General features: G+C 42.6%; 1 protein-coding gene across 1 annotated transcript in view; it reads left to right on the top strand.

Annotated features, from left to right (window-relative positions):
* Positions 1-18717, top strand: part of GCM2 (glial cells missing transcription factor 2) — a 57795-nt gene extending 39078 nt beyond the window's left edge. The window contains exons 2-5 of the mRNA XM_069620713.1: positions 6817-7069; positions 10229-10341; positions 10849-10974; positions 15556-18717. Coding sequence (XP_069476814.1) covers positions 6817-7069; positions 10229-10341; positions 10849-10974; positions 15556-16443 — 1380 coding nt within the window. The 3' untranslated portion in view covers positions 16444-18717. The remainder of the gene's footprint in view (positions 1-6816; positions 7070-10228; positions 10342-10848; positions 10975-15555) is intronic.
* Positions 18718-19490: the final 773 nt, after the last annotated feature.

The following is a 19490-nucleotide window of genomic DNA, read 5'->3' as shown; positions in this document are numbered from 1 at the left end:
ACTGAAAGTCATTCCTCAGCAGTCCATTTGGAACGGTGCCAGGGGAGAGAGGGACATAGGTGCGTGGTCATTACCTACCTGAGCTCAGGAACAGCCAGAACAGCCCGAGTCGCCTTCAAACAGTAGCCTTTCAGCTTGAGATCCCTATAGTGTGCCATACTGCCATCTTAAGCCCACCGTTCTCTTCTCTCCCTGCCCGTGGCGCAGGCAGAGCACCTCAGAGCACAGGCTCGCTTGCCCTGATTCCCACCAGCCTGAACCATTGCATCAGTAGCCGCTGACCAGCAGTCACACTCAGCCAGAATCGGATCCAGTGCAGCGCACGCACTTATGCATAAGCAACCTTTCATCCACTCACAAGAAATGCCTTCCATTGAATAGGTTTTACGAATGGTGTTTTATTTGAATGCTTGAAAATAAACAATGAATGCATCTGTATAGGATGTTTAGTTTGGGGCTACTGGGTGGTGCTTGTGCCACCTATAAACCCAAACGATTGCACTACAGTACAGCTAGGGAAACATGGCATATGAGGAGGGACAAGCTTGTAGGTGTTGTTGGGCTATTTGCCCACCCAGTGACTGCCCATGCCAATTCCTATGGCCATCCCCACCCACTCCCTGCCCCTCCTGCCCAAAACACCTTCTCATGGGAACTCTTTGAGCTCACTTTAATCAAGCCTTATCATCAAACGTCACACTTGAAGTACCTGCCAGTGTTTTTTCAAAGTAGTCTTCTGTGACGTAAGGGTTTAATTTGAGGTGTAAATGCACCACTAGTGTAATAAAATTGTTGTAACCAGGTCTGCCTTGAGCCACTCGATTTGTAAGCGCTATGCATATCCTTCACTAAAGCCCTGTTAAAAACAAGCACTGACAAAGCCAACAGTTTGAATTGTGTATACGTATTAGGTATTTGCCAGGCACTGCAATTAGATGTCCAGGTACTTACACCGTTTTGCTTTTGCAGTTTATAACAGTACGGCAGTGCCTGGCAAGTGCCTTTCCCATGTCTAGCCCAAACTATTGGCTTTGCCAATGCTTGATTATAATGTGTGAGTCCCACTGAATGCAGAGTCTATAAAGAATGCAAAATGTCCATTGTTAACCGTAACTAGTTCTGTCTTTAAGTCTCTGCTGGGGTCACTTTCTTGTAACCCTGAATCAAGCCTCTGTTATGTTCAGTCCGCAGTGCACTTTCACAGCATCACGATGACACGACTCAGTTTATGTATTTATGTAAGTTTATTTCTAACGTCCCCTCCAGATCACGGCTCCGATGTCGTTATCTCCCCGCAGCTCTCGACTCGAGCTCGGCAGACAACGTCACCTGGAACCCAAGCCAGTGAAGGTTCTCTTATAGTGACGTAGTCACTAAGTTACACATCATAACATCTCCCCCCCTTTATATTTAAACAAAATGTGACCAAACCTTTCTTTAAATAAAACAAGAGAACTATTAAAAAGAAAATTCAAGACGTAAAGCTACACCACCAAAAAGGATACATGTCGTTGTTCTCCCCATGCATAACTGATGAACCCTTTAAAATAAAGAGTATTAATAATACATGAAGTCTTTCTTGAGATATGGCACTCTATTCCTGGGTGTCGCCATAAAAGTATTGTCCTTCATCACATCTGCAACATTGGTATGCTTGGTTGTTGGCTTTTCTTTTGTTTTGTTGACATCTCTCCATTCCACTCTTTTGGCAATGTCAAGAGTTCGCTCCACTTCCTCATCTGTCTTGATCACATCATCACATGACCACCGATTTCGATACTCTAATACTACAGATTTACTGGAGCAACCCACTACCCTCTGCGGAAAACGATATTTAGATACTCCTTTCACAACTCTTCTGGGCTCTTTCACTCTAACCCAGTCACCTTCCTTTATAGTACTTTCTTTCACATTTTTCTGTCTGTCATAATATTTCTTATACTTTGCTTGTTTATCCTTTACTCTCTTTACAACAGCTTCCATGTCAACAACCCTATTGTTCCTTTCTGTTAACCAAGCCGGTCTCAGTCTGTTGGTAGCAACTCTTCCTCTCATCATTGTAAATGGTTCTACCTCTGTTGTGGAATGTGGCGTAACTTTATATGTAATCAATACCTCCTTAAGGGTCTCTCTCCAAGAAATGTTGTTTGTTACTGCTAATTGAATGGTGTCTTTGATAAATCGATTCATTCTCTCAACCAATCCATTTCCCATAGGGTGATATAAAGCAGTGGTTCTGTGTCTAATGGCTCTTTCTTTGAGGAATTCTTGTACATCATTTGACATGAATTGTGCCCCATTATCTGATATCAACTCCTGAGGCTCTCCTTCCCTGTCAAATATTTCTTCCAGAAATGTCTTGACTTTTATTGCAGACATAGACTCCTCCACAATGCCACATTCAATCCACTTAGAAGTATAGTCAACCAATACTATGATGTAAATTTTATGAGGCTCCAATATCTCAAATGGTCCTGAAATATCAATGGCTAACTTTGTCCGCACTGATCTTGGTATCTCTATGGGTTGCAAAGGTGTGGCTCTGACAAACTTCCCTTTGTCACTCACTGCACATGCAGAGCACTCTTTCACCATGCTTTCTAACTCATTCTACATCTTAGGCCACCAATAAACCTCTCTTACTCTTCTTTTGGTGAGATTTCTCCCTATATGTCCTGCATGATCTTCTCTCTTAAACTCATGGGCGGCACAATACGATCACCCCGATATATGCAGACTTCATTGCAAGACATTTCCTCTTTCTTGCCTTCCCATGGCAACATCCCTTCATGAACGTCCTTCCAGTCACTTTTTATTGCCAATCTGAGTTGTTCTTGTTCCCCATCTGCTTTGACAGCTTCCATCCAATCTTCCTTAGTGAAACCAGGATGTATTTGTGCAATGACGCTGTCCATTTCCATTTCTTCTTTATCGTCACCCTCATCACCTGAGGAACATGGTAATCGAGACAAGCAATCTGCAACTACATTACTCTTACCTGGAGTATACCTGATAGAAAGATTGTACTGCATTATAACAAGAATCCATCTTCTAATGCGAAGGGATGTTAAATGCGGATTCCTTGGATTTAAAATATGGATCAATGGTTTGTGATCAGTTCTAACTTCAATCGGAATACCCCATATTAATCCTTTAAAATGCTCCAAAATCCACATCACAGCCAAGGCCTCTTTCTCTATTGTAGAATAATTTTTCTCAGCATCCTTCAGTGTTCTAGAAGCAAAAGCTATTGGAACAACTCTCTCATTTTGAACCATGTTCAAGTACACCTCCCAAACCTGAATTGTTTGCATCAACAGATATGACTGTTTTAGCACTACAATCAAACATTTTCAAAACTGGAGCTTTGTTAATTAGCTCCTTGATTGTTTCTAGTTCATTTTTACATTCCGTTGACCATCCAAACCTCACATTTTTTTTCATAAGATTTCTCATGTGTGTCGTTTTGTCAGTATAATGATCAATGAACTTCGCATAATACTCAGTTAAGCCCAACAAGCTCCTCAATTGATCTTTATTAGACGGTTCAGGAAGTTTCAATATAGTATTCACTAGGGCCTCCTTGGGCTTAATTCCATCAGCATCAATACAATGACCCAAATAAGTTACTTCACTCTTTTTCACTTTGCATTTTTCAATTTTTAAAGTAAGACCTTTTTGTTGTAATATCTGAAGAACTCCAAGGAGCTTGGCATCGTGATCTTCTTCTGTCATAGCTGATATCAAAATGTCATCTTGGAAATAGTACACTCCAGGTAACCCCTCAAATAAATGTTGCATTAGTCTCTGAAAGACAGCAGCTGCCGACGCTAGGCCAAACGGCATCCTTTTAAAGCGAAAGGCCCTCAACGGTGTTATAAATGACGTGAGATGTCTGGAGTTTTCTTCTAATTCAATCTGATGATATGCTGATGATAAATCAAGTGTGGAAAAATATTTGGGCGGCTCCATAGTGGTGAGCATTTATCCTATATTTGGCAGGGGATGACAATCTATCCATGTATTGTTATTCAAATCTCTTAAGTCAACACACATTCTAATAGCCCCCTCCTTTTTTCTTACTATAACGATGGGGGACAACCACTCAGAGCTTTCTATCGGTTCAATGATATCTTGGGAACACAACTTTTCCAATTCTTTCTTCAAAGGATCACGTGTTCCAACCGGTATATTCCTCAACTTATGCACAACAGGTCTCGCTCCTCTTTTCAGGACAATGCGATGTTTGAAGCCCTTGAGCATTCCAATCTTATCGTTAAATATTTCAGGAAATCTCTGAACCAAGCTATCAGGGGAATCACAACATTTATCCATGACACTCAAAATAGGCTTGATTTCTCCTGGATGGATTCTAATCTTTAGAGCTGCTTGTTCCCACCAACCAACTATGGCAAAACCTTTGAGCGCCACATATAACTTGCAGTAAGTTTGTCTCCCTTCAAAGGACAGCTGTACCCAAACATAACCAACAATGTCAATAGGGGATTTGCCATACCCTGTCGCTTTGACTCTTGTCATATATAGATCCTCCATCTTCTTATCTAAAATTCTTTCAAACGTGTCTTTGTCTACTATGGTATATGGAGATCCAGTATCAACCATAATCTGTATGGTCACTCCATCCACATTCATTGGTACCCATGGACCCATTGCTTTTTCACTGGATGAAAGAGCCAAAATGTGTACTGCATCTTCAATCTCATTGGAAATTGCTACTACTCCATCTGGCTGATGGGTCTCTTCTATAGCTCTCACTCCTGATGTGGATTTCCTACTGTTAAAACTATGTCCTCTATAAGCATTTCCACGCATGAAATATCTCCCTCTTCCTCTGATGCTTCTGCACATCTTGCCATAGTGCCCAACTTGACCACACTTGAAGCATTCAGCGTTAACTGCTGGACAGTCTTTGTCTGGATTTGCATGTTTAAACCATCCACACTTGTCACAATTAGCTTGAGATCTAGAAAAGGTATCTCTGTTTTGCCATGAACTTGTTCCCCTATCCGATCTCACTATTTTTTTTACCATAGCAATCAATGACTCCTCATCTTTATCAAGGCTTTCGTTCTGGACAGTCTGAATAGCACTCTTATCAAGTACCTCTTGTTTATTTTGTACTTCTCACATGCATTTATCTCCTAGTTCAATGGATCTTTCAATTTCCAGTGTTTGTTCCAAAGTTGGATTTTTCGCTTGCCAAAGTCTCTGTTGTATCTTGGGATCAGCCACATGTAAAACTATCTGATCTCTCAGGTGCTCATTGGCTATTCCAGAAAAATCACATGTAGCAATGAGACCTCTCAATGCCGCCACATACACATCAATCGACTCATTTTTAAGTTGTTTCCTGGTAAAGAACCTATATCTTTCCAGGACAACATTCGTCTTATTTCCAAAGTGTTTGCTCAGTTTTGTTAACGCTACATCATACTTCCTGGAACTAGTCGTAGCATCACCTGAACTACTACCAGAGTCGGCATCCCCAGGCAATGTCCTGAAAATTCTCAATGCTTCTGTCCCTATACAGCTCAGCAATGTAGCTTCTTTCAAGTCATCACTGAACTTTGCACCTCCTATAGCTCTCATGTAGACTTGGAAATTGTCCAACCATTGTTCCCAAGACAAAACAGGATTTCCAGGATGAGCCAAACACTTTTCTGGAGCTGGTATACTCTGCATTTAGTTTTTTTTTAGTTTTTTTTTTAAGAGTGCAGTTATCTGTGCTGTGTATTTCCCTTTACAAAGTCTATTGCCGTTAAATTTTCGCTTTAAGTGTTACAGTGTTGTTCCACATAGATTGGCTCCTTTAAGTACCTGATTTATAGGGCTGTTTTGTAGTCCACACTGTTATTGCTTGTGGTTAGTAACCACTTTACTACATATCCAGCAGTAGGGTGTAATTCACTGATTGCCACGTTTCACTGTAATTTCCTTTGTAGATCTTTCTCTTGCACTTCTTTTATAATGTTAAATCAATCTCTTGTTACTCATCCGAAAACAGCCGTTCCGTACAATCAGCTGTTTGTTTACACCCAAACAAAGATGGTGGCACGTAAAGCACGTTTTTTAAGGTGCTTTACTCTAATAACGTGACACACGTTATCACGTTTCACTTCATGGCTCCTTCAAAGTCTTCCACATCACCTCGCGCAAGATTCAAAACACGCACCGTGTTATCCGCATGCCGTTCAATCCACTTAAGTTTACGAGGTAGCTTTTGCTATTATCTGTACTGCCATGCACACGACAAGTTCCGGTACCTCAATTTAATTTCCACGATACTTGAATCTGTTGTTACGATATCTTTCTTCTCCGGGAACTCTCTGCACTAGGGAACAACAGTAGTATCCTCGTCGCCACTTGTTATGTTCAGTCCGCAGTGCACTTTTACAGCATCACGATGACACGACTCAGTTTATGTATTTATGTAAGTTTATTTCTAACAGAGAGTTCCCCTCCAGCATCACGGCTCCGATGTCGTTATCTCCCCGCAGCTCTCGACTCGAGCTCGGCAGACAACGTCACCTGGAACCCGAGCCAGTGAAGGTTCTCTTATAGTGACGTAGTCACTAAGTTACGCATCATAACAGCCTCCCTAAGCCTTCTCATAGCGCCTCAATGCTCAATGCCCAAATGCAAAATAAAATAAAATAAAATAATGTTCTCTGTGCATGGAACGGATCGACATGTTATCTTACTCTCGTATTATTAGGTTTATTCTGCCATTAATGTACGTCACGTAGCTGCACTGACCGTTGGCTTGTATTGTTTTCTTTTTCTGCCCCCTTTCAGGACCTGAAGCAGTTTGATGGCTTTCAGGAATGGACGGACGGCTACGTGCGTTTCATTTACAGCCCCGATGACAAGAACGCCCAGCGTCACCTGAGCGGCTGGGCAATGAGGAACACCAACAACCACAACTGCCAGATCCTCAAGAAGTCCTGCCTCGGCGTGGTGGTCTGCAGCCGGAACTGCACGCTGCTGGACGGCTCCAAACTGCTGCTCCGGCCGGCCATCTGCGACAAGGCTCGGCAGAAGCAGCAGAGTAAGGAAGGGGCACGTCACAAACACAAAAAGCCGGTGTAGGCAAATCTTTCATGATGCAGGAAATGTGGCTAAAGCCACCAATGATATTTAGCATTTCCTTTTGGTTCGGCTGATGACGTTTTTCTTTAAAAAAATACAGCAGGGAATATAAGACACACATAGGTGGTTTTCAGAGAAGTCTCTTCACTAATGTGATATTTTTAAAATGACTTTTTAGCCACTTAAGGGGAAAGATGCACCTGACGGCAACCTACAATTAACCCGCTCTCAATCTGTCTCCCTGCCCCCTTTTTGCTCTAAACCGATGATGCTTGATTGCGGTGTCCACTAGGGGTCCGCTCTTTCTCCAATACTCTTTACCATCTATATTCGGACCCTTCCTTCACTCATTTATTCTCATGGCTTCCGCTGTTCTTATGCAGATGATACACAGATCTTGCTGCGTCTAGAACCTACTCGCCCTGACACAGCTGCCCGTCTTAGGAGGTGTCTGGAAGACCTTGGGACGTGGATGACAGTCAATTGGCTTAAGCTAAATGGAAATAAAACGGAGGTCCTAGTTGTGGGCATAAGCACCCCCCTGCTGTTTTGGACAAGCGATTTCTGGCCTACCTCCTTGGGCCCTTTTCCCTTACCATCTCCCTTGGTCCAGAATCTGGAGGTACAAATTGCATCATCCCTGTCAATGCATGATCAGGTTGCTGCTGTATGCAAAAGTGGTCACTTCAAATTACGCATCCTCCTTAAGGTGCTCCCCTACATTCAGAAAACATTTCAGGCACCTGTGGTGGCAGCCCTTGTGCTGAGTGCAGTTGACTACTGCAACTCGTATTTGGCTCAGCCACGGTTTCTCATAAAACGCCTCCAACTCTTGCAGAACGCTGCCGCCAGGGCTGTTCTGCGCCCCCCCCCATATGGGACGCATATGACCCCTTTGCTCAGACAGCTTCACTGGCTGCCAGTGGAACAGCAGATTTTGTTTAAATCACTCTGGGCCTCATTACAAGTTTGCTGGGAGCCTTGCCGGTAAAACCGGCAGGCTGCCGCCAATCTTGCGAATTGTTCCGGCCACTGTGAATGGGGAAATACAGGGCCATTACAACCCTGGCGGACCCTGTATTTGACCATTGCCAGGGGCCGGAAACTTTTACTCCCCATTCCCATTGAGCCTCACAGGGCTCAATGGGAATGGGGAGGCCGGTAGCACTGGCACCATTAATAATTGTCATGCCTTTGGCGAACGCGCGCTCTACAAATACTGATAACCTAACATAACCCCTCTCTTCATTACTGTGCTCGCGCTGCTGGCTCATCAAAGGGATGCTTTGTAGTTGACACTGAGGGTGGACGGTTTCTCATAGCCAGAGCTTCTCTCCTCCTGTTTTCTTTCAAGAGAAGGCCCTGTCTGAGGGGTTAGAGAAAACACCCTTTCTTTGCTTGCGGGTGATAATAAAACAGGACATCTTCTTTGGTACTAACGAATGGGTAGTGCTCCCCTCTTGGTTCAGTGGAATTGTCTCGTGCTCACTAGTGGGGGCCTGTTGTGGGTGTCCTTGTCAACTAGGAAGACCCACACGAACGCAGGTTTAACTGGGATCCACCTCTGGCCCACCCATTTTCGCCAGCAAAGGCATTAGTAAATGACTGGTCTTACTTTTTGTAATGCTTTTCGAGCCCTCACCAGTTCAGCTGAGCCGGTGATGAGGCTACCGCTGAGGGAAAAACTGTGGTGGTAGTCGACTGATGCTAGACTTTGCTCATACTTCCTTGGCACCAGTTATCGAATGGCTGGTAATGGACTGTCAGTGGTAGCTCTCCACTACTGCTTAAGGCCCACGTGTGCCCTTTAGGTAACATAGCCAGTCTATAATACACACAGGCCAGCCTGGATTTCCAAATGACATTCTTACTTACAGTATTGGCAAGAAGCGAATGAGGGCTAAGGGCAAATGACAGAAAAAGCCAAGCCTTTTGATAGGTCTAGGACACTTGTTTACCATTCTTGCTTATTGTAGCCCAAAAGGAACACATTCTTGGATCCAGGTTTACTAAACCCTTTGCACTGTTGGACATCCTCGACTGGGCAAACAGCTCTGTTGAGATGGTTCAAGAGGCTTTATTAACTCACCCAGACTAAGACTAGGGTGTGCAAGGTTGCAGGCATGGACATTTAAGATGTGTAGATCTGCATCAGAAGACTGCGAAGAGCGTGGAAGGTCCAGAATCACCTGAGCATTACCTGCTGTTAAGCGAAACGGATTAAAAAGCGCTTGGGCAAAAATCAAGCAGTCTGATTTTTGTTTTAGTATGCTTGTATGTGACCAAAAAAGGGACATATTTTGCCTCAAACCAGGTTCTTGATTCACAGTGGAAAAATGTAGCAATCTTTTTATTTTATTTTTTAATTGTATGAACAGAAAATACATGATAAAATCTATTCGTGTGCCCAATTGCCTTCCCTTGAGTCTAAGTTTGATGTTATGGGATCCCAGCTAAATTTGCAGCAAGCCCTTTTTGTTTTATTCCCTATCATGGCTGCAGTAAAAAATGGGCAAAGCCCACTTAAGTTAACTGCAACTATCCTTAGGAAATATGGATTATAGTAAAACCTCTTTGTTCTGCATTGCGCAAGCAGAAAAACTGGTTCTAAATGCTTTTGCTTTGATTTTCACACCAGTGCATGTGTTCGATAATTTAGCTACATTTGATTGGTTTCCCAAAATGGTCCATGCCTTTATATCTAGAGTCTGGCACAACGCAACGAGTCACAGAACCCACATAGATATTCATTGGCTGATTCACTACAACTCATTGTGCATCTCCTGCAATCCCAGAATGTGCAAATAACGTTGCCTGTAGCAGTACAATGCTGCACTGCAAAGGTATTGTGACTTGTAGTGCGTACATGTAGGCCATTGTCTCATAGGTTTTCCAAATCTGTCTTGAGTTTTCCTTCCATTTAATCTGTTAAGTAATTGTGTGGATTTCTGGCAATCCTAGTCCTCTAAAGCACCCCTTACCATTTCTGCAATGCCTTCTTAAAGCCCAACACATGCATTTATCAAGATCGTGCACGCTTGTAGCTTCAGTGAACTTGTACAGTTAAAAATAAATATGTGTTTCTAACACAACCCTGTATTTTTCCTTTATTTTTCAGAAAAGGTCTGCAACAACTGTAACTCAGCTCTGGAGCTGATCCCATGCCGTGGTCACAGCGGATACCCTGTCACCAACTTCTGGCGCCTTGACGGCAAAGCTATCTTCTTCCAGGTAGAGTTCATGGAAAATGATCACGGCGGCCGCGACGGGATAATGCATCCCGCCAATGTTGTGGTGGGACCGGAGGGCCCCGGCAGGGCCCCGGCTCAACCCCACCTTTAGGAGAGTTCCGGGGCCTGGCCCCGTCAGGCCCCGGCCCACATAGGGCACTGGCTTTTGCTGCTGTACTGCTCGAGCGCGCATGTGTGTTTATAACCCACGAGTACCACGGGAAGTGGTACTACCACTGGCAGTTTAGTTGTCTGTTTTAGTGGGGGCAGAGGAATCCTTTTGGGAAGGTGGTCGGAGAGAAGAGTGTAAGTACTGTGGGCTGTAAAAAGTCTAGTACCTTGGAAAGAATTAGCCCATGAAAATACACGTGTAGCTGCCACAAGCAGTCTAGTAAACCTGGAAAGCTTGTTCAGGAGACAATTTTCAGGTACACCAATGGATGTGGTGTAACCCACAGGAAAAGATCTTTCTGGCGCTCATTGCAATATTGTTTGTGTGTCTTGGCAGGCAAAAGGTGTCCACGATCACCCGAGACCGGAGAGCAAATCCGAGACAGAAGCTCGAAGAAGTGCCGTGAAGAGACAGATGTCTTCTTCTCACTTGTCCCAGAAGAAGAGAGCGATGGAGATGGAGGTACTTGCATTGTTCAGAAGTCGTTCTCGAAGGCTCTGGCCTTACTTCACCTCTGAAAACTTTCAGAGCGCTCAGCAGGTTGTTGAGGCATGTTTTGCACTGTCACAAATAGCCAAAGGGGCTTGCCCATTCGCACACGCAGGCGAACAATGAAGATAATAGCAGCAGTCATCACAGCCTGTAAGAAGCACATGACTGAAACAACCTATTATCTTTATCTTTTCTATGTGCCACGCCCCTGACCAAAATAGTTCCCGGAAAGTTTGGTTGAAAGCTAATTGTTTCTTTTTGGACGTTTCTGGCTCCTGGTCTTTAAAAACTATAATTCTTTCTCTTTAATAGAGATAGAGTTTCTCGGCAAATCACCTCATGGCTAGGCAGCTGTAGACTTGTCAGACTTGGCAAATCACCCCATGGCTAGGCAGCTGTTGACTTGTCAGACTTGGCAAATCACCCCATGGCGAGGCATTTGTAGACTTGTCAGACTTGGCAAATCACCTCATGGCGAGGCATTTGTAGACTTGTCAGACTTGGCAAATCACCTCATGGCGAGGCATTTGTAGACTTGTCAGACTTGGCAAATCACCTCATGGCTAGGCATTTGTAGACTTGTCAGACTTGGCAAATCACCTCATGGCGAGGCATTTGTAGACTTGTCAGACTTGGCAAATCACCTCATGGCGAGGCATTTGTAGACTTGTCAGACTTGGCAAATCACCTCATGGCGAGGCATTTGTAGACTTGTCAGACTTGGCAAATCACCCCATGGCGAGGCATTTGTAGACTTGTCAGACTTGGCAAATCACCTCATGGCTAGGCATTTGTAGATTTGTCAGACTTGGCAAATCACCTTATGACGAGGCACCTGTAGACTTGTCAGACTTGGTAAATCACTGCATGGCTGGGCATTTGTAGACTTTTCAGACTACTAGGGCTTTTACATAGTGTCATAGCCTTGTACCATATTCTAAGCACCGTTTGCAGGCGCCGGATATTACATTTGTAATGCATCCAGAAACACGTGTCAACGATTTGCCAACGTATGTTGATAAATTGGAGATTCAGTCTGCCAATGCAGTTGCTTCTTTTGAGCATATGATCTTTAAAATGTATTATGATTTGAAATTTGTATTCAAACAATTCAGAATATTTGGCCAATGAACATGATAAAAACACACAGGAAATGGAGTAAAACTAGTTTGCATCCTTATGCCACTCTACTTTGCCCTCTATAGTGCTGATCTTCCACAAGGTTTACAGCGCTCAGGCTTTTCCTCCTAAATGGCCAAGCCCCATTACAAGGTACAATATACGTGGGTGAAACAGTTATACTTCACCTGACACCAGTTGGTTTGCAGCATCCTTTGACAGTCTTTGCAAAATATTCTACAAAAAGAGTTGTGTGCTTTAAAACACTGTGGGCCTCATCACGAGTCTGGCGGTAACCCTTAAATCCGGCGGCAGCGCTGTTACCGCCAGATTTAAGGGTCCGCCAAATCAGGGCCTTGGCGGATTTCTCCCCAGCTCTGAGCTGGGGGGAAATCCGCCGAAAATTCGCGCTCATACCGCCGGCGGGACATCCGCCATTGAGCCCAATGGGGAATGGGGCATTCCCGAATGGGCTCAATGGGGAATGGGGATTTCCAAATCCGCCAAACCCGTGATCCGGTGCTAATAGCGCCGGTGGGTTTGGCGGTAGGGCAGATAGCGCCAGCGCTATTAGCGCCTGCGTCACCGCCCAACTCGTGATGAGGCCCTATAACTAAAAACATCCCAATAGTCCTGGTTGAACAACAAAATTGAACTTGCAATTTACTTTCTCTCTTTGGATGTGAGGTTCGACTTCTTGCCATAATGGAACAAACATTTACAACTTCATTTAAATAGTACCAAAAATAAGCGATGCTAAACGAAACAAATGTATTTTATACTACAAGACTCAAAGATTGTAAAATTGCTCATATAAGCCCATGAGCTAAAGATTCATTTTACCACATGTTTTCTTTTTGAGGTGGTAGTCTAACCTGCAGTTCTCTCTTTCAGCAGCACGCAGGAGGCTTCCTTCATTTGTTTTCATTTTTCTTTGTCAGCATGAGGTTGGCCACCTAACCTCAATTTTTTTCCACTGCTAAATTGGTCCAATTAGCTAGTACCAAAAATCCCATCTTTAATCTTGTATGACATTTAAAGCATAACTTACTAAATAGATTAGACAAAAGCTACAAGAATATATTAGAAACCTCTGCCCCAGACTGGACAATCCTAATGAACTAAGGCAGTAGCAGCTTTTGGGATTAATCTGTTTGAATTATGACTGACTTTATTAAAAAGATTCAAACTGCATCATGTGTAGAATTTACACCATAAGAAATCTACTCTAGAAAGAATTATATAGTTGTATCCTTTATCAATCTTGCTGGGATGTGAACTCTAAAAAGTAAACTGCATGAGCGACCAATTCATGTGGTTGAATTTAAAACAGCTCTCAATAAACTACTGAATGTTTCTCCAGCTCACGCTAGCTAAGTGAAAGACTTGAGCTATACTGTCAACCAGCAAAGACTGGAAGGTATTGTGTACACAGCTAAAGATAACAGTTTGCAGAGCTACCTTGAGGACATATGTCATCAAGACATGTGACTGTTTAATTTGAACTTCAAATTATACCATGTGGTCACACGAACTGTGAAAGGAGCATGCAATAACATTCCCTATACCAAATAGACATATCCTCCTTTTAAGAGCATAGTACAAGACCTCCTGGTCGTTTTATCTGTCTGTCCTGAATTAATTTCCGATAGGAAAAGGTTGCTTAAACCTACATTATTTTATTACAGTGTACAGACAACATAGAATTAATTTTGTTATACATATTTTACATTTTCTAAATTACAGATTATAAAGGGTTTTTAAAAATAGTTGATGCTATGATGAAAATAGTGCTACATGCAATGCATTTCTAATTTAGTGATTCTGTTACCTTCAAATTAGCAGACTCAAAATTATTTCTGAAGTGAATGGAATTTTCCAAGACTTGCTCTTGTTCAGAGTGCATTTGGGAGGCTGTCCAACGTGTGCAGAAAATGACTGCCACGTATCTGTCTCCAAAGCTACATTGCTGTAATTGACTGAGAGATGACATACCTAGAGAAAGTGTAGTCAGCCCTACTAAGAATCTTTCCCTAATAAAATGTATGTATTTCTTTACCATATACCGTTACGCCCTCAGGTCGGTCATGGATTCGAAATTGCTGGTGTTCACTGCAATTCCATATGATGGTTGTAATGTGTGCCAGCTTCTTTACTCTGACCACAACTCTGGCAGCATCATTTGGCCATTTTGACTTGTTTTGAGGCTACATTATACAAAATACCAATGAAAGACATTTGTGGTTAGATGACTTAAGTTCTCTGCCTGATATGAATATTTTTAAAAAATGTTCACTGCATTTTGAGTCCAGATTTAGAGCAATTGCAGGCAGGAAAACAAAACAAACATTTCATAGCCCATTCACTAGCATTTTGAAGCCAAATTAAGAGTATTTTCACACACATTTAAAAGCAATTAATGACCAACTGGTAATCATTGTTCAAACCCGTTAGCAGTATTTTGTGGGTAAATATAGGTGTACTGTATGCCTGTGGTCAATTGGCAATCAATGGGGAACCACTTGAACAATATTTATGGGGAATTGTGCCATATTTTATGTCAAACAAAAACCATTGTGAGGACCAATGACAAACATTTGGTAACCAAATATGCTCTTGTAGGCTCTATGTGCTGACATGGTTTTGGTGGAAATATGTGTTAGTCACTTAGGGCATCAGTCACTATGTTTGGTGAGGGTTTTGCCAGGAGTTAATCGCCTACTGGAACTAATTGGTATTATCTTACTACTGATAGGCCAATCATAATATCCTTCAATCATGTGATTTTATTCTTGTATTAAAGGGATCATTTTTGGGCCTGGTGTTTTGATGGATTTAGATTTGGCTATTATTATATCAATTTGACTATTTAGAGACTAAGGTGAAATGTAAGGGGTTTTAGATGGTTAGGATAGTCCATATAATTGATTTTGGAGGAGAAAATATGGCACTTCATTGTATTTCTTAGACTGCTGCATTGAATGTCCTCAAATACATTTCAAGGATAAGACTGATGTTTGGATCCAGTGTGATTTTAAGAATGAACAAAATAAAGGCACTCCAATTCAATAAATGTACTTTTTCCACTGATAAACATTCACTGTGGATATCCTAAGACACTAACTAAATTTAACAGTGAGGTAGAATGACACGCCTAATCCTGATTAAGACTGCAGCTTTTGCCTTAGAAAAGTATATTTTGGAAATATAAAACCCCACCAACCAGTAACCAACCATCCTTAGCAGTTTCAGAACACTTTATTCTGCATGTATATCAACTATTTTGCATATCATGTGTTGTTACCTGATGAAATATAAACTTGAAATATGACTTAGTTATACCCACTGAATACGTCAAGAGAAACATGGTTATTGTTTTGTTAAAACAGTTTACTTCTTGATGAGCTGAAATGTCTTTTTATTTCTTTTCAGACTGGAAGATATCATGATAGTGGAGGCCATTTTGGCGGAATCCATTCGTTGTCATGCCTGGAAGGGCCGGAGCGGTTTGGCCTCATTGCAGAATCTAGCTTCCCAGTCCAAGCTCAGCATTACACTTCCTTTCAGAACCCAGACCTTTACAAAGCCTCATACGACTCAGCCAGCTTTCAAGGGGACTCTGTGTCACCATTTCAGAAGTGTCCAAACCCGAGAATCTACATGCCCAGGGCACCGTGCAGTTATGAATTCACAGTACCTGGCTATTTAGGCTCTAGCTCATATCCAGCATTTTACAAAGATCTGAACAATGGACCTCCTGATTCTGATCACATTCCATTGAATGGGCCTCAACACAGCTCTAGTGCCCTGAATGTCCATGACAAGGGCTTTGATGGGGCTGGCAAACATCATGGGTGGAAGCAGATATTTGGAAAATCTGGCTATGGGGATAGAAGTGACTATGGGCAGATCCAGGCTAGCACCGGCCACCAATATTATAAAGGTGACTATACCTGCAGGTATGGAAGGACTCCTTCACCAGTTGCTCCAGCACTGCAAACTGTGATAACAACCACGACCAAGGTATCCTACCAGGCGTACAAGCCGTCGGTGGTGAAGTACACAGACAATGGGTGTGAGGGGAAAAATCTCCAGAACTGTAGCCACGTTCCCGAAAGTTCATTGGAAACTGCCTATCCAGAAGTAAAGGCACAAGAAGACTTTGGGGTGATCAAGTCAGCCCTGGGTTACCAGCCGGATCCTGTACCCATAAAATCAGACCGGATTGATAACCTGGATACGTACCGGTACCCGTACACAGGAAACAATTACTCTGAGCGAGTGGGCCATTCATTTGCATATGATAACAGCGATTTCTGACTACTGAAAACAATATTGAATGAAAAAAGTTAGCATTTTACAGTATGAGAGCATCTCAATAGAGATCCTCTGGACCATGGGAGGCCACCACACTACAGAGAAGTACCGGATCTCTAATTTTCACTTTTTCTTGGAGCTAAAAGAGTGTTTTAAGAAAATTGTGTGTTGTCTCAGGAATCATGCATTTCAAATGTGCAGTTGAGCAACTGGATTATTTATTTTGTTGTTGAGAACTCACTACAACTCAGCTCTAACCTACGCACCACTGTCATCTGCGCACCGCACCTGATTACTTATTTAATCAGTGAACATTGATTCGCTGTTTGCGGGTCCATGCGCGGTATAGGCAGTTGCAAAATCGAGAAGAACATTGAAGAGTCATGTCACGTCCTGCTAAATCCTGCCCTTAATGTTTCATGACATGTATGAGAACTATGCACTAAGGTGTGCCCACAATTTAGACGTTTGGGCCAGTACCTTGGTTGAACAGAAGTGTTGATCGAGCGCACCACCCTCCGCTAGCATTGAATGATCACCTTCCCCTGGACTCTGTGGTTGGAAATAGGCCCTCTTGTACAGTGAAGTCGTAATGTACATGTGTGTATAGGTTTCTAATCACATTTCATATTTATGTAGCAATTGCATGTGTTTTAGAGCATTTATAAGGGTTTTTAAATAAACTGCACAGGACAAAACAATTAGAATTCATTGCCACACTTCTTCTGAGCTTCACCGGACACCACATGCACATCACTCGACCAGGTTTGAAAAGTTCTAGTTATGCTTTCTGTGTCTTAAGGCTATGTGTACATTAGTGTTTAGGAATATTCCCAGATTGAGAACCGAGGAGTCAAAGATCTCCTTCTGGAAAAAAAAAAGAGGTGTGGCACGTGCAGTTGCTCAGCCCCACTACACCCCAATATTTCTCTATCACATTTCTAGAGGGGTATAGACACGTTGGAGACAGTCATGAGATGGGCTATGGAAATGGTGCACATTTTCAATCACACACTATATGAAGGAAGCTTCCAGAATTACAATAGTTAGACATTGGAAAACATGGGGATATATTTTTCCAATGGGTGGCTGTTGTACATTTTGAGAGGATACAATACTGCCACTCTATTTTTATAAAAGGGATGCTCCATGATACAAAAGTCAAGCGTTCTCCAGCGTATAACTTCTCTTGGACTTGGCGAAGTCAATATGAAAGGGGAAGTCGCAGTAGCTTATACAATATTCATGAAAGAGCCTGCCAGTCTATGAACAATAGTGTTGCAGCTGAAAGAACTTGAAAACGTATTTTGCATCTGTGGACCATTAACACTGAGTAAGGAAGAGTGAATCTAGGGCACAAGCGGGGACGGGCCCGCCTGCATTTGTGGAGCATGTTGCAACTAAGCAGACATAAAACTTTCAAATATTGTAGCCAACCTTCTATAACAGGATTGCCTCTGGATGTACTGTAGTTTCTCCGAGAGAATGGTAACTCTGGTCTCTAGGAATGGGGATGTACCTTTTGCACACTAACAAAACAATAGCATTTGCTACGCCTTGAGGATATATTCCAGTTCGGTGGAAGAGATTGGCACTTTTAACTGAAAAAAATAATTTGTGACAAAATGTAGATGATCTGTGTCAGAAATCAACTGATTTCCTAATTCACCGAATGAAAACCGGTCAAAAAGTTCTCTTGATTTATTGCGTGGAGAATCAGTAGAGTTCCTCAGTTCTCCATAAAAATCTCAATTCATCTTGAGGGGAAAAAGCTTCCCTTTTAATGCCCTGGAATGGCAACTCTGCAACAGATTTGAAAAGAAAGCAATTTGAAGTGAAGTATCTTCTTGGACCATCTCTCTGAAGCGAAATGGGCGTACTACAACCCATGTTATTCCCCTCCTGCCTGAAATGATAGTGGTTCCAGAGATATTGCTGGGATACGAGGCAGTATTTGCATTTATGTATGCATGCTTGTGCAGGATTGCTTTGGGTCCAAGAGAGCCCTTAATGTGCATGCCACCATTTCTCACCACTGTGTAGTAACCTTGCACTACAAGTATGCGCTCGATTATTATTGTCCGTGCAATTGTGAGTCTGTTGACTGTTCAGGTGTTGTATATGGTTTGAGGAAGCTTGTTGATGCCCACCTTATCTAACCTTGCTATAACTAAACTGGCCTTTTCGTGAAGATATTCTTGCAGTGTACAGTTTATGCTTTACCCATCAACCAGGGTGCTCATAAGAATCCTGTAATAAAAGAGATTGAAGTGAGAATTCACGTGCTTGTTTTCATGCAAATGCATTATTATATTCAGTCAGTAAGTAGAACAATACAAAATCTTTTCCAGATTCTGGGGGCAGCGTTGTGCCTTTCACGCCGCCCGCTGGCACCTACAGACCGGGTGTTTGCAGAAGGAGAGTGACAGTATTTTCGCTGAAACTGTAGGTGTTGTTGCAGGTTTTCACGCATGCATAGTGTCACATTCGTTGTGTTTTATTTTGCGTGGAAATCGACTGTGCGCATGCACGGCGTCCTGCACATGAGCTCTCGCTTTCAATGAGGTCCTAGATAGTTTGTTTTTTGCACATGCCCGGGCATGCATGCTCACAGGCTGTTCCTTGAAATGCACCAGCTCGCCCCAACCTACCATAATACCTCCCAATAATTGTTTCAACCTTTTGCACAATTTGTTTAGCTAAAGTGTAACTCTAGGTTGCTCTTGTTATTTTTCTGCTTTATGTAACTCAAATATTTTGCATATTTAAAATAAAATGAATTACGCATTTTTTACAACCAGTGACTGATGTGACAGATGGACAATACCGTGTAGTCAAAACTGATTATCAGCCGTCCCAATGAAATGCAGTCATTAAGGGAAAAGGTCTGAACTGTGATCTGAGGCTTTGCTTCACAAATCCAGGAGGCCATTGCCATATCAATCAATAGTCACATACCGATACAAGTGACCAAGAATGAGAGTTCGGGGCAAAGGTGACAGGACATAGAGGTGCACCAGGAAAGGAATGATTAAAGCCTGCACGTTCAT

This window comes from Ambystoma mexicanum, chromosome 5q, assembly GCF_040938575.1.
Source record: "Ambystoma mexicanum isolate Mex_15411 chromosome 5q, UKY_AmexF1_1, whole genome shotgun sequence".
Classification (NCBI taxonomy): Eukaryota; Metazoa; Chordata; class Amphibia; order Caudata; family Ambystomatidae; genus Ambystoma; species Ambystoma mexicanum.
The sequence above is the reverse complement of the archived record's forward strand: the minus strand, read 5'-3'. Positions and strand labels throughout refer to the sequence as shown.